This window comes from Bombus vosnesenskii, unplaced genomic scaffold (genome assembly GCF_011952255.1).
Source record: "Bombus vosnesenskii isolate JDL3184/JDL3185 unplaced genomic scaffold, Bvos_JDL3184-5_v1.1 scf7180000013395, whole genome shotgun sequence".
Taxonomy (NCBI): domain Eukaryota; kingdom Metazoa; phylum Arthropoda; class Insecta; order Hymenoptera; family Apidae; genus Bombus; species Bombus vosnesenskii.
Window position 1 is genome coordinate 473,595 of NW_022883020.1, and position 13,941 is coordinate 487,535.

Below are 13,941 nucleotides of genomic sequence, written 5' to 3' on the forward strand. Positions count from 1 at the left end.
GGCCGTCGTTGTCCGGTGTATTATATCCTCTGCCTCCCTCTTTCTCACTGTTTACGCCTGCCCGTGTCGCTGGCCACGCGCGCGTGCCAGCCGGCCGAGAGATCTCACGCGGACCAGCCCTAAACGCTCAGTGTGAAAACGGTCGACACGTGATACGCCGTGTGCACGAGAGCCCCATAGAGGCTACTTTGGTCTCCCTCCCTTCAGTGTGTCGAGAAACGAGTTTGAGCAACGACAGCAACGTAGAGAGAGAGAGAGAGAGAGAGAGAGAAAGAGAAAGAGAGTGAGAGAGAGAGAGAGAGAGAAAGAGCAAAGCCAGCTGTCACAGAGTGGCACATGCATGCACCGGCTCTTTGATCACAGTCTCACTGCCCTCTCCCACTGTCCGACCGTGTGTGTGTGTCTGTGTGTGTCGAACGGGAGTCCCCGTGCTACGAGCATCGGCCAGCGAAGGAATCGGTCGGAGCGAAAGAAGGGGAGAAAGAGATAAGGCTTCCTCGTATTTGCCGGCCGTGTGTACGAGTTTCAAGGTCGCACACGTTCAATCGCCGGAGACCTCCCTCGTCGGTGTGCTACCAAGTCGAACGAAGATAGAAAGAGAAAGGGAGAAGGAGCCGGTGAATCTGGAGCAGGAGGATCATTTAAAGCGGAGCGGCGAGAAGAGGCCGGCGAAGCTTGGCAAGAGGTGGGGGCTCGCGGGAAGAATCGCGAGGCTGGGATAGAGAATTATATTTTTATTTGCCGCGGCTGGCCGCGATTCGTCGGTACTAGAGAACGCTGTTGTTAGTCGTTCGGGCGTTAGACGTGGCTTACGCGTCTATAAAGAGAGACTACCTTATAGTAAAAAGAAAAAAAGAATAAAACGTGCTGTATAGCTAGAAACCGCGAGGGAGATTCGGATAAATATAATAAGTATAGTCCCTCTTAGAAGTAAACACGAATCTGTGTTTGTCCCTATGTATAAGTAAAAATTAGGCTATTTAAGTAACGTAACGTATATAAAGAGATGGTCGCGCGTGAATAATGAGCGACCGATCGCACTAAAGAGAATCGCGTCAAGACAATCAAGCACAGTAGCAGGTTGGACGTAACCGAGAGGAATTCTAACGACATTTTCAAAAGGGAAAGGTGGGAAGGAACGGCAACCACGTGCGGTTCCTCCTCCTCCTCGTCCGCGTGCGAGTCTAGCCGGTTGAAAGAGAGTAAACGAGTATTCGTGTCTTCATGTGATCTCCAGCCTCTGTACTACTTCCGTACACGCTCTACGTACATATATTATTCTACATAGATATTTATGTATATATACTTCTACATATATATATATATACACATACGAAAAATATATATATATATATATATTATATATATTTACACTTATATATACATACGTTTATATGTATACACCCTTCGCACATATCCGATCGTTGGGCCGCGCCAGCTGATCCGCACCGGAAGTAGAGCAAGGCCCGACCGTGTTTCTTCCCTGTCTGCCCCTATTTCAAGGGGCGTCCTCTCGTCAATCTTCGTGACAATCATTTTTTCAGCTAGCTCTCTTAGCTAAAGTGTCTGTTTTTACGGAAAGAAAAGAAGGAACAATCACGAATCCACGTATGTACCTACGACGTTTCAATTAACGTGCGAGCGAACCGTGCGAGAGCCCCTCTACCCCCACACCCGTCGAAAAAAGAAGGAAAAGAAAGGTACGCTCTGCCCTCTGCATGTATATGCGCGTATGCATGCGCCTGAATCGCGTGGCCGTGTCACTTCACCTGTTTTTATCTTTGCTCGGTGCACAGACCTACTTGCCCTAGCTCTAACTCGCTCACACACTTTGACAATCATCGTATATCTAACAGAGCGGTCGCTCGTCTAGACTAAACCGCACACTATCGCTCTAGGCTTAAACCAACGTCTTCTGAGTCTCTCTGTATGCGTGTCACCGGTCGTATGTGTGTCTAGTACAATAAGGACCGCGTTTAATCTGATGTACGCGCGTGTTAGCTCTTAAGGTGTACCAGTTAGGCTCTCTGACGTCTCACGTCCGGACGACTATACCTAAATTGAATTAACCGAAATTCGAATCGGGGCAAGATCTCTCTAAGAAGATTTCAAGGAACTTGGCTGGCCTCGCGGTTCGATCTCCGCGCCGAGTTCGAGCTCGAACTCGCGGGAGGAGTCGAAAATTGATTTGAAGAGGGATCGAGCGGCAATCGGCCAAACTGTGGTGGCCGTCGTGCGAGTTGGGCCGAACGAGCAAGACGGAAGCTCGGTATCATCAGCCGTCGTTGGAACGCGGCTGGGCCGGTGAGGAACAACGAGGCAGGTTTTTCTGGAGATTGCACTCGTTGGGCGGCCAAGGCTTGTTCATACCCTCGGCGACGGGGAACGGGAAGTGTTGGCTAGCGGAGACGATAGGCGCCGACGAGGCACGTTCCTCCATCACCACGTATTTTCATTCGTACCCGTTTGTCCCGGGTGGTGCGGTGTCCCTGCCTCCGCCCCTGCTGAACAGCATCAACAACGCGGCGGCAGCAGCGATCACCCCCGGCCTGGTAGGACACCTCTTCGCCGGCCAGCAAGCCTGCAACATTGGCTGCAGCTGCACCTGCACGAATATCGCCAATTGCAATCCGCACCACCAACAACACCATCACCATCAGCATCAGCAGCAGCACCACCACCATCATCAGCAACAACAACAGCATCATCATCGTCCCATCGCTGCCACTACGGTCCTCCTGCAACCGGTTGAACACATCAAAGACACCATGGTGAGTGGAAGATTTGTTTCTTTCGTGGCGCATTTTCGGCCGATGTAACGCGAAAAGAGAATTTTCGATGTCGACGAGGTTCGCGGGTTTCCGTCGTGTTGTTAGTACGATCCGCTCTATGTCGGCGTTTCGCGAACATTCCGTGTCTCTTCTTCGGGACAGACCCGAACAAGAAGACGCAGTTTACAAAACAGGATTGCAAGAAACACCGATATAATATGTTCGGTTTGATCGGTCGTAGTTAACTAAATTAAGTTAGTTAAGTAATCTGTTGACCGTGCTAATCACGCAATTATAATTTTACTTGGATCGTAAGACATTTGTCTTAAACATGTGTTCATCAACATGTATACGTTTCACGAATATGTTGTATTATAAGCGTTACAGGAAATTAGACTTTCCACGCGCGATAGAGACGTAAAAATTCTGAGCCAGCGTAACCATAAACGATTCATAGTCCTCGATCTTTGCAAATTAGAAACCTATCTAGGGATCTCGCCAGAGAATCGACCGAGTCAGAGTTTCATTTCGAAGTCGGAAGTTCGCAACACTGGGTCAGTCCCACGACGCGTCCTTCAGGTTAAAGGGCTCTCGTTAATATCGTTGTCCGTCGCATAAATTAGCCACAGATCCCCTGGTTGTCCATTTGTTCGCCGCTCCGAACCACTAAGCAGCTTTTACGACGCGATTGTCCCCCGACGCTCGCCAAGCGGGTTTAATACTCTATTCGACGATTGCTTATGTTCGACTAATAAGCTGGGTCAATATGCGGAACTTGGAGCGCACTGGTTACGTATTCCATGTTCGAGGATCGATTCGCGTTTCGGAGTTACCGTGTTACGTTTTAATCTGTGTGATAGTGTTCCATTTATCGAAGGATATTAGGTCTCTGAGATTGTGGTGGTTAGTGCGTTCGAGAACAATTTCAGGATCGGACGAAGGAGTTTAGAGAAGTAAGAATTGCTTGGGAGTGGTAGGTAGCTTTCTTCAACGGTTAAATCAGAACCTTCGATCGAAGGTAGGAGAGCAGTGTCCGATTCTTTGTTGCGAACGATCTTTCCATTCCAAAGTAGAGTAAATTAGGATTATTTGGGTCAGAAGGTGTAATACGTCAATCCATATTTCGAACGCGAACAAATTGAGAGTTCCGATGGGGCAGCATTCTCGATCCTTTGAATTTGCGTTTTCAGCCCTTGGGAAAACGTGCGTGTAGTCGTGACACGTGTATATAAATTCGTAATACAATTCACAGACATCTTGACGCGACGAAATCGCGAGTGACGCTCGCGCGCGTAAATCTTTTCAGCAACGGTGCATTGAAACGGGCTGTCAAGAGGCAACGACCGTTCCCCCTAGCTCCTCGAGCGTGACGTAAGCTGCATTCGTCGTTGGATCTCGCGAAAAAATCCCCAGACTCGACGATTCCGCGGCCAGCTCGCGGCGGAACACGGTTTCCCTTCTTGCCGCCACTAGGAAAAAGAGTTGCATTGAATTTCCGCATGTCCCTGAGATATTTCCAAAGGAGTTTCAGTGATAGATGGCTCTCCAGGTTTGGAAGTTGGATATGGTGCAACGCGAGTCATTCAGATGGAATTTAAGTCCGTCGTTCACTGTCGTGGAGCGAATACGATTATTAAAACGGTCGTTTTCTTAAACGACTGATTTTTTCGCTTGTACTACTTTGCTTCAATCATCGAACATCGAACAAAATCACATGGAAAACCCGAATAGTTTCTTCGTCGGTCGCCCTCCGAAAGGAGTCTCCTTTCAGCCAACAACGTCGAACATCGAACAAACCCAACCTAGAATCACACCAAAATCCCATCAATTACGTTTCAAAAAAATGTTGTAGCGTCCAATAACACCAGAACGCAATTTCTTCCCTCGCTTACGACCACATCTTCTTCTACCACCCCGATTTCATGCGGAGACGCGATCGAGCGGAAAGCCCGAGTTTGTTCAGGATCCTCGATCAGCATCCTCTCGACACCTGTCGATCGTAGCGGGATTAAAGAGGATGCCGCGTCTTGGTTGGCGAACCTCGACAAACAGAAAGAGAGGAGCAGCGGAAAACAGAAGGGATGATAGGCGTTCGTCGGAGGTGATAGGGCAAGGTCGGGGGTTCCCTTGGCGCGAGACTCGTCCCTGTTTACACAGCAAACGCGTCGGGTGATTCATCGTCGTCGCTAAATCTGTTCCTGATTCAGTGGTTACCATGCCCTGCTCGTTACCGGAAACCTCGTTAGCCGGAGCTTTGTCTCGCGTCTTTCTTCTGCCATCTTCCGCAAAACCAGATGTTTCGTGTCCCTAAAAAATCATGAAATTGTGGGAAAATTTGCACCTCGTAGCCAGCATTCACTTTGCAATCGTTGTTCTACGAAGGTTTCCGAATGATATTCGTCGTTCCGATTATTACAAATAAAAGAATAACGTTTAGAAAATTTGTACCTTGGATTTTCATCGGTTTTTATATTTTAGAATGGCGATATTCATTTTGGAACGTCTTTATGATGATTTTTGAAATACCATTAGTAGGTATTTGGCGATTGCCGTCAAATCATTACGAAGGAATGCGATAAATACCAATTTTATTACACAAATTGTTTCGTAAATTTCAAAATTTTAGATTTAGAATTTTCGGTGTATTATTTTACGCGCGTTTCTTATTACGATTAATTTTCCTTATTACACGATATCTGGGTCACACAGTCGCTGTTATCTTCTTCGGACGGAGAAGCACGTTTATCTTTATCAGACTACCGTTACGTTTTCGATCGTCATATAAGATTCGCTTGTTGTCAGAAGAAGCGCTGATAGTTTTAAAAAATGTACAAAGTTTAGAATGGCGGCTATCTCCGTTTGTCTAAGCTTCTGTACATCGCTTAACACGCATGCACAAACACCATTTGTCATTTCTCGTGCTTTTCCTATTTGGGACAAGTGACGTGTAATGGACGAATAGTTTACTTTCATTTTGAAACGCTATTTATCTCACCGTTTGTCGTAGATTAGTTTCTGTAATCTCTTTGAACACGTCATTGTCGATAGAATTTTTCAGTTCTCCTTCTTTCTTTAATGAAAAATTATCAGCTTTGAATTTCGCTTTACATTTCATATATTCGTATATATTCGTGTAAATAATTGGGGACTCGATACAATTTGGTTCAACGTCACCGTATACCGTGCCATAACATTTAATTTCTGCCAATTATTGCATTCGCTCACATTTTTCTGCAAAAGCATCGTCCAAAGCATTCGCTTTGTCGAAAACTTTTTAGTTCACCAAATTTGTCTCGTTCCAGTTAAAAGAATGTAATACCTAAATTCACCTTGTTCCAAACAATTTGGCAAAACACGATTCGTACAACGATTCGGATAAACAACCTCTGTGTCATGTTTCTCACTGGTCCACGATGATGGGAGAAACTTCTTTCGTTGTTTGTCGATAAAACGAGCGAAAGACGAGCGTCTGTTCACCTATTTCTCTGGAAGCTCGAAGGAAACGTCAGCGGGCCGACGGCGATATGCGGTGGGATGCGTCTCGAGCTATCTTCACGGTCCGTTCCTTGTGTACACCGGCTAATTAGCACTCTGCTGCGGGGAAATAGTTGGTATCAGACGCTTCGGTCTGTCGGGGCTTTGGTTTGATCTCTTGGGACCTTGCGAACCAAGTTCCTTTGGGCTTCGGCGTTTCTCGGCCACTGAGAAGTTCGAACAAGTTTTCCATTTCTTTGGTTTCTCGTGTTTGACGGATTTGTTGGGTCAACGGTGGTTTTTGCCCCTCTGTGATTCTCGAGACGTTGTTAATTGAAGAGCAGAGGAGGAAACACGATACGTAGGTTTCAGAATAAATGAAAAAAATAAAGGATGATATTTTAGGATGTACCTTCCTATTCAGAATTTTTATCTTTATGCAAATCAAGATTATTCGTTCAGTTTGAAAATTGAAAAATTCGTATACGAAAAATATATTGGAATTAACGCTACGCTAAACTTGCAACACTTGGCCAGATTACTGTAGAAAAATATGAATTTAAAACACGCGCTATTGTATCCTTAAAAAATACGTACCAAGTGAGATTTTTCCTTACAAGATATCGATTTATGACACGCATCAATTGCTCGTAACTCATATACATATAATAGAATCGTTGAAATTTCCACTATGTTATCGTTATCACGAAACGAGCATCTCCCTTTGAATATTCAAATGGTAGAAAATTCTTGATAACTCCGTCGATGCGAAAGTGACCGTAGAAAAATTCACAAAGCGGCACATCATCCACGAGATGCTTCTTAAGAACGCTACTTTAGGTTCGCATGAATAACGCAAGAGCAATGTTCTTGCGCTGAAAATTGCCAGGGAAGCTCTCGCTCCGTTTCCTGGCGAGCTTATCGCGAGTGGTTCTTGAAAATTTTTGTCTTAGGAGCCCTTCGCAAGAAGGGAGATTTCCACTTCGACCCACTCTACAGCATTAAAAATACTACGAAATGTACAAACATAACAGATTAATCTTCGAATCTTCTTTATGCAGCTTTCATAGCGCGGAGGAGCGTCGAAGAGGCAAATCCTCTGGAAAATTCACTTCTCCTAATTGCGTGACTCTTGCGTCGATTCAGCGGTATCAGCGTCGTTAACACAGGATAAATATATCGCCGCTTAATCGGTCCTGCATTAAATTATTATAAAAGTCTAGCGGAAGGAGCTCGCTGACAATAAAAATGGAAGTGAGCCCCGTGACTTGTTTCTCTTCCTCCGCTACCTGTTCGTCTTCCTCGCTGTGCTCAAGAACCGTATCGTCTGCATCCACTTCCGGCCCGTGGATGCCATGAAAAATCCTACTCACTGGTTAATTATTCGAGCATGCATTCTCGAACGTTTCTCTCTCGAAACATTCGCCTATTCGCCATTCCCTATCTTCTACTCGAGGACAGCATTAATTTTAGAAGTAACTTTATTTTTTATAATGTAGCCTAGAAGTAAATTTATTTTTTATTCCAACAAGTTAGAATTCATTGGAGAAATAATAATTACGAAATCCATTCAGAAATGAAGTTCGTTATAAGAGGATTAGAGAGATAAAAGAGGAAATAAAGAATATGCAGGACTACGATTAAATAAAATTCAAATATCACGCTCGATCGAGTTTCCTGCGCAAAAACTCAACTTTTCCACTCGAGCTAACTAACGCTTCTAAGCAACCCCGAAACAAGTGTGGCTCTTTACCACTCTAATACGCAAACAGCCCTGTGTGGAAAGCCACTTAGACCGGTTGCATTTGCATAATTTGCAGAAACTGCAACGATCCGTGTTATCAGCGACACATATTTCCATCGTAGTTTCCCTAGACTCGTCCAGCCTCGAGTTTACGACGCTTCTCCAACCCCTGTGTATCGAGGCGTCGATTCGATACGAGTTTGCGAAACATCTCGGCCACTCGCGATAAATTTCCACGGTTTTATCGACTGGAATTTGATTGGGATTCGAGGAACTTCTGTTCCTGTTCGTGGTGCTAAATTTCCCTGCAATAACGTTTGCAGTTCGATTGTTCGTTCATTGACCAACTACTTTGGTAAAACATAACGATGTTAGAACCGTGAACAAATTTTTATCTCGTCGATCGTTCGTAGACTGCGGATTTTTGTACATTTATAGGAAATTTGAAAGTGCAAAATAAATTCACAGAACGCACATAATACGTTTTCTACATTACCGATATAAAAATCAGAATGAAATATGTATATCTTCTTCAACTACATACACACACACACACACATCTTCTTTTTCCAAACACAAAATTTCAATGCGAATAAAACAGAGCAACGAAAACACAGACAGAACTCAAAAATAATTTTTGCCTGTTTCACAAATGGAAACATAGAATATTTAATACGAAATATTTCAAGCAAAGTAAAAATCCATTCCGATAACCTTTCATCGTTGAACATATTAATACGCTTCAACCATCCCTGTCATTCATAATTCCAACATCGTCTCTCTTGCATTTTGCTAAAACACGAAATACGAATAAAAGAAAAAGTAAAAAAAAAAAAAGAAAATAAAAACATCATATGACATATATCATCGAAAACGAAACAGAGATTTAACTTTATTTAACTTTACACCTTCGAATAGATGGCAGAAGCTTGCAAAGTTCATGGAACTATATTTTAAACTATTCTTTTCGTTTGTAATATTTGCAGAGTATCCGCGAAAAATATAACAAGTCACGTTTCACGTCTCTTATGGAAAAGTAAACACAATGCGAAAATTAAAAACCGATTCCACATCGGAACTGTCTTTGGATTTAATTTTGGCTTTAAACGTGTATTTTTCTCGCGCTTTACATTTAACGAAATATTAATAACATTAGTTACGCGGACTAATATTAGTCAAGTTAAAGTACACTGGTATTATTCGTTTCTTGAAAAACATCGTGGATGTATTGTATATTCGAATCTATTAGGTTATTCCTTTTCTCAGCTATTTCGTATTAAAATATTCCTATCTGACCACGAAGCGACAGAAAAGACAGGAAATAAAAGGAATCAGTTATCTCGTTTTTTCCACGCGGTCTTTGAATATTACAAACATAGATATTCTAAAAGAAGTAACAAACCTATCTTCTTCTTCGCCTTACGTCGTTAAAAACGTAGAAAGCAAAATTTACATAATTTTTTTAGCGTCGACGAGCGTTTCCTTGTAAATCGAGCAAATTTTTCGAGATATCTACGGGGCGTCGTGTTAAACAAAGTTTCGCAGAGATCTCGAAGTTTCCAACGAATCTTCAATTTATTCCCGCCACCCCTCGCTTCCACCGGTAGAACCGTTCCGATTCTTACGATTTACCGTCGCGTCTCGATTAAAGCACCGCCTGATGCACTCGATTGATTCCCAATCGAACTTGGACGAGCAATCGGCACGCTCGAACAACGATGTTATCGGTTATTTTGCCCACCGTGCCGCTGAAACGAATTTTCGTGCAAAGCGGGTGGCACACAGAATAGCGTTGTAATTGGTTAATTGGTTTTATGGAACTTTTATATTGTTCTACTATTTCTATAATTTTAGAATGGTTTTTTAAATTCCTATTTAATTTTTAAAAGGATCTGAATACCGTACTTGCTTCGAATAAAATGTTACTTTCAACTGCGAAATTTTGCTTTTGGAATTGTAAATTATAAAATTATAAAAGTAGGAATGCGATTCGTTATTTTTCTATTATTCGCCGATGTGCTTCTTCTAATAAGAATGAAACAATTAGTTTCTTCTACCGATATATTCATTTATTTCGATATTTGTATTTCAGGATAAACGATCGTTTTTCGATCGTGCAATTGCGTTTCACATTTGCATTCTGGTAAGACGTTCCTTATGAAGCAGACTGCAGTGACTACGAAACGTCGGTCCAAAATCCAAATGCCAGGTACAAATGCAAAATCGAAACACGAATATCTTATGCCGAAAGGCGAATATTAAAATATCTAAAAGACATCGTGGTGAAAGTTTGAAATTCAAAGTACGATTGATTTATTTATTTTCGAGTTGTGAGCCTTGTGTTATAAAGCCTTGTGGCCATTACTTATCGCAGTACGAATGTGGTTATCTCGGTAACAATATAATATATAAAACTTAGGAAATATCAATGTTTCCCTATTTTAAAATACTAATGAAATAAAATAATTTCATCCGCGGTTTAATATCCTCGAAAAATAGTTATGAGAGATTCTTAAATAATAGTTAAAGTTAAATATTCAAGAATCATAGCGATAATAAAGATCTGGTACTGCGAAGAATTTTTATACTAGCTTTCTAAACACGTTTCAAACGCTGCTAAGCGTTCCAAAATCTTAATCCACGACTTTCATTCCGTAAGACGCGAATTCCTATTCGCACCTCCACAGTTAAGCATCGACGATCGCGAGAAACGCGAGACAATGAGAGCCTCCATGAAGAAAAGATCGACGCATCAATTTCCAGCTCGCTCGATTATGCGAGAAAGCATCGCGAGTGTCGCGAACATCGTAATTCCAATCTTTGTGAGTTCCGGAAGGTTAAAAACAAGAGAGAGAGAGAGAGAGAGAGAAGAATCACGCGACCTAAATTCAAAATCCAGAGCTCTAACGGCGTCCCGACGAAAGGAGTGAGACCTCGCCGCCCGTTTTTCCCTCCCTTTTGTGCCCGAAAAAGGAACGAAATAGATAGATAGAGAGAGAGAGAGAAGAGAAGAGAAGTAAACGAACGAGCGGGAATCTCGTTTCTTGTTCTTTCTTTTGTGTCTTGGGTGTCGCAGGGGCCTACTTTCGATCTCATTTTCAAGGATCGCCTTCCATCTTGCGCCGCCTCGAACCTTCAACGGCAATTCCCTTGGCAAAAGGGTGGGTTCGAGACACGAAAGGGTGGCTGGAAGAAAAGGAAAGGGTGTAAATGGGGTGGTATCGTAATGCGGTATTGTGAGGACGTGCCTGTAGGCTCTCTTTTCCTCGCTCTCTCTCCCCCTGCCTTTCGGACTGACTCTGTTGTTCACGAAAGGTTCAGCTGAGATGCTGCTACTGGATGAAGTTAGAGAAGAAAGGATGGTTTGGCTGCGATTGATCCTTGGAATTTTCTTTTTTTTTTTTTTTTTGTTAATAATTCGAAGGTAATAGATGCCATAGATATTTAATTTAATTTAATTTGATTTGATTTAGTAATCCTCGGACTACCGACACGGAGTCTCGTAACGGTTCGTTGTCGATCCAATTCGTATTCTCCTCGTTTTCGTAGCACTTCCGTACGTGTTCCTCTGTTTACATAAACCAACATTTTAAATTGTTATAAATTAATTGCATTAAATTGTAATAAATTGTGATTTTCGCGTATATATGGACGCTGGTAAATATCACGTTGGATCAAGATAAACCCATCACGATCGTTCGAGGGTTAAACGGGTTGAATACCCTCCCCGTACAAAGATAAAGAGAAAAGAAAATACCAGACGGACAAGTAACAATACGGAGAAAAGAAGCACAGCAGAAAGAGAACGAACAATTGACGAAAGCAACGAGACAGATCGGTTTAGCGGAGGGAAGCTGGCCGTCGTTATCGAGTAGCACAGTGTTCTAGAGCGAGGTTTTTAACGTATTTACGTTGCCCGAAAAAAGGTCAATTTTCTCACTAATACAATTAACAAGTGTGCATATTGGGCAAAAGAGGTCGACAGCATCGGAGCGGGATAAGTAGGACGATGTTCTAAAGACCATCGGTGCTTTAGAGGGGCTGGTGGACTAAAAAAGACAAGTGATAAAATGAGATCGGGTGAGATGTACGTTAAAGATATTATTATGTAAGTATGTAATGGGTAACGTAATAAGAGAACCGTTTATTATAAAAATCAGCGTTGCCATAATAGGAATACAGAATGGAAGGAACAAAGAAGAAGGAAAGAGTTGTCGAAAAAAATAGGTAGCGTAGTGGTTTTGAATATTTTTGAAAAGATTGTTCTTTCGAGAATCTCCGTTAAATTTCCACCATTTCGTCTGAATCACTTTTCCGTATTTTTTTATCCATCTTCGGACGAATATACTGTGCTACATAAAATAACGAAATTTATGTTATATTTAAAAGATCGTAGGTTTGAACGTTAACTGTAAATAATAGAATGTTTCTGTCGGTAATGTAAACACAATCGGTCTGAAGCGACGTCGAGCAGGCCCGAGCGTACTCAAAACCCCTCGGTTCGTCCCCTCTGGTCGACCTTTTCGAATTGTTAGTCTTCCCTCGACCGTCGCACAGTTTGGTTCTTCGTCGTGTTGCTCGAATTTTTCACCCCAGTTTTCACGTGTTTCCTTTGTTCCGAGTGATCGTGGTGTGCGCGAGTGTATTGTCGCAGTATCGTATGCTTGTGCATCGGTGAAGATCGTCCGCCATGATTTTCTACGACCGTGTGAATGTACCCCAAGCGCCCCAAGCACCTCAATACGCCTTTCCTTTCTACAGATGCAATAAGGTAGAGATTACGCAATAATCGATAATATTAATACCGAGTTGTGTAACATTGCACAATGTTGTATACACCGATGATTGTTTTGCGTCAGTAAATAGAGCTTTATTGCTTTTTGTAAGCAAGTTGATTCGCTTGTGCCGTAGCTTTGCGTTTGTAATGTTTTCTACGTTGTCAAAACGATACGTAAGAATATTTATCGTTGGAAAGAATCGAATGTTTGAAAGGTTTTTCAATAAAAATACGAATTCGCAGGAATTGTATCTAGGAGTGAAATAACAGACGATTCTCTCGTGAAAAATTAATATTGTAAACGTATAACAGATAATGTATCACTGCGATAGTAAAAAAATATCTGGTCTATAAAAATTCCGATTAGTTGTTGTATTCAGTCGTCAATTTATACGATTCGATTAAATAAATATACGCGTTTAACGATACGACTTTCCATTTCCATTTCCATTTCCATTTCCATTTCCATTTCGATTACGAAGAATTATAAATTTCCTTTTACTTTTCATTTACAAATTGTCATATTTGCCCAAAAGTTTAACATTTCTCCGTTTAATCGAAGTGTATTCTTGCTATTCATGCGGGATAATAATCCCACCGACGTACTTCGATAGCACAGGATCAAGTAATTTCAAGTTGTTGAAAGCGATAAAAATCTCGATTCAGAGAATCTGTAATATAATGGTATTTATCTTAAACAGCTACAAAATTCATAAATATTCGTTATACGGTTGTTTACTTTACTGAACTCAGTCGTCCAACGAATAACGTGTGGATTCATTGAACTTTTACATAACGTTAAGACATCTCAAGTATATGTAAAAATAACATCGAGATTCTTCATATTTTAATTAAATCGTAGGAAAGTAATTTTAATCCGTATGAAATATTACGAAGAACCCGGACGAATGTATATTTGTAAAATTCTTTTAGAATCTATCCTACCTCTTATATTAATTGTTTATTTCGTTCTAAGTGAAAATCGGTGTCACGTAGGTTTCTCTTAGGTGTTTCTCAAGGATCTCCGTTTTAAGTTTGTTGTCATTGAATCTATGCCTCTATTTCTGAAAATTCTTCGTCGAATGTTTTCTGTTTGCATCATCGCAAACGTTCGCTATCCTTGAATTCCATATTGCTTCAGTGATACTAAAATAATTCTAATATTTGTTGAACGT

General features: G+C 41.8%; 1 protein-coding gene across 16 annotated transcripts in view; it reads left to right on the forward strand.

Annotated features, from left to right (window-relative positions):
* The window catches only part of LOC117237668 (polypyrimidine tract-binding protein 2), a 414,765-nt gene that overhangs the window by 196,095 nt on the left and 204,729 nt on the right, over positions 1-13,941 (forward strand). Inside the window, exon 1 of one of the 16 annotated variants that reach the window (XM_033501878.1) lies at positions 1,349-2,771. The exons of 14 other annotated variants lie outside the window; for them this stretch is intronic. In XM_033501878.1, the coding sequence (XP_033357769.1) occupies positions 2,769-2,771 (3 nt within the window). In that variant the 5' untranslated portion in view covers positions 1,349-2,768. Of the gene's footprint in view, positions 1-1,348; positions 2,772-13,941 lie in introns of those variants that run through there. One more of the 16 variants, XM_033501884.1, reaches the window with a different exon arrangement.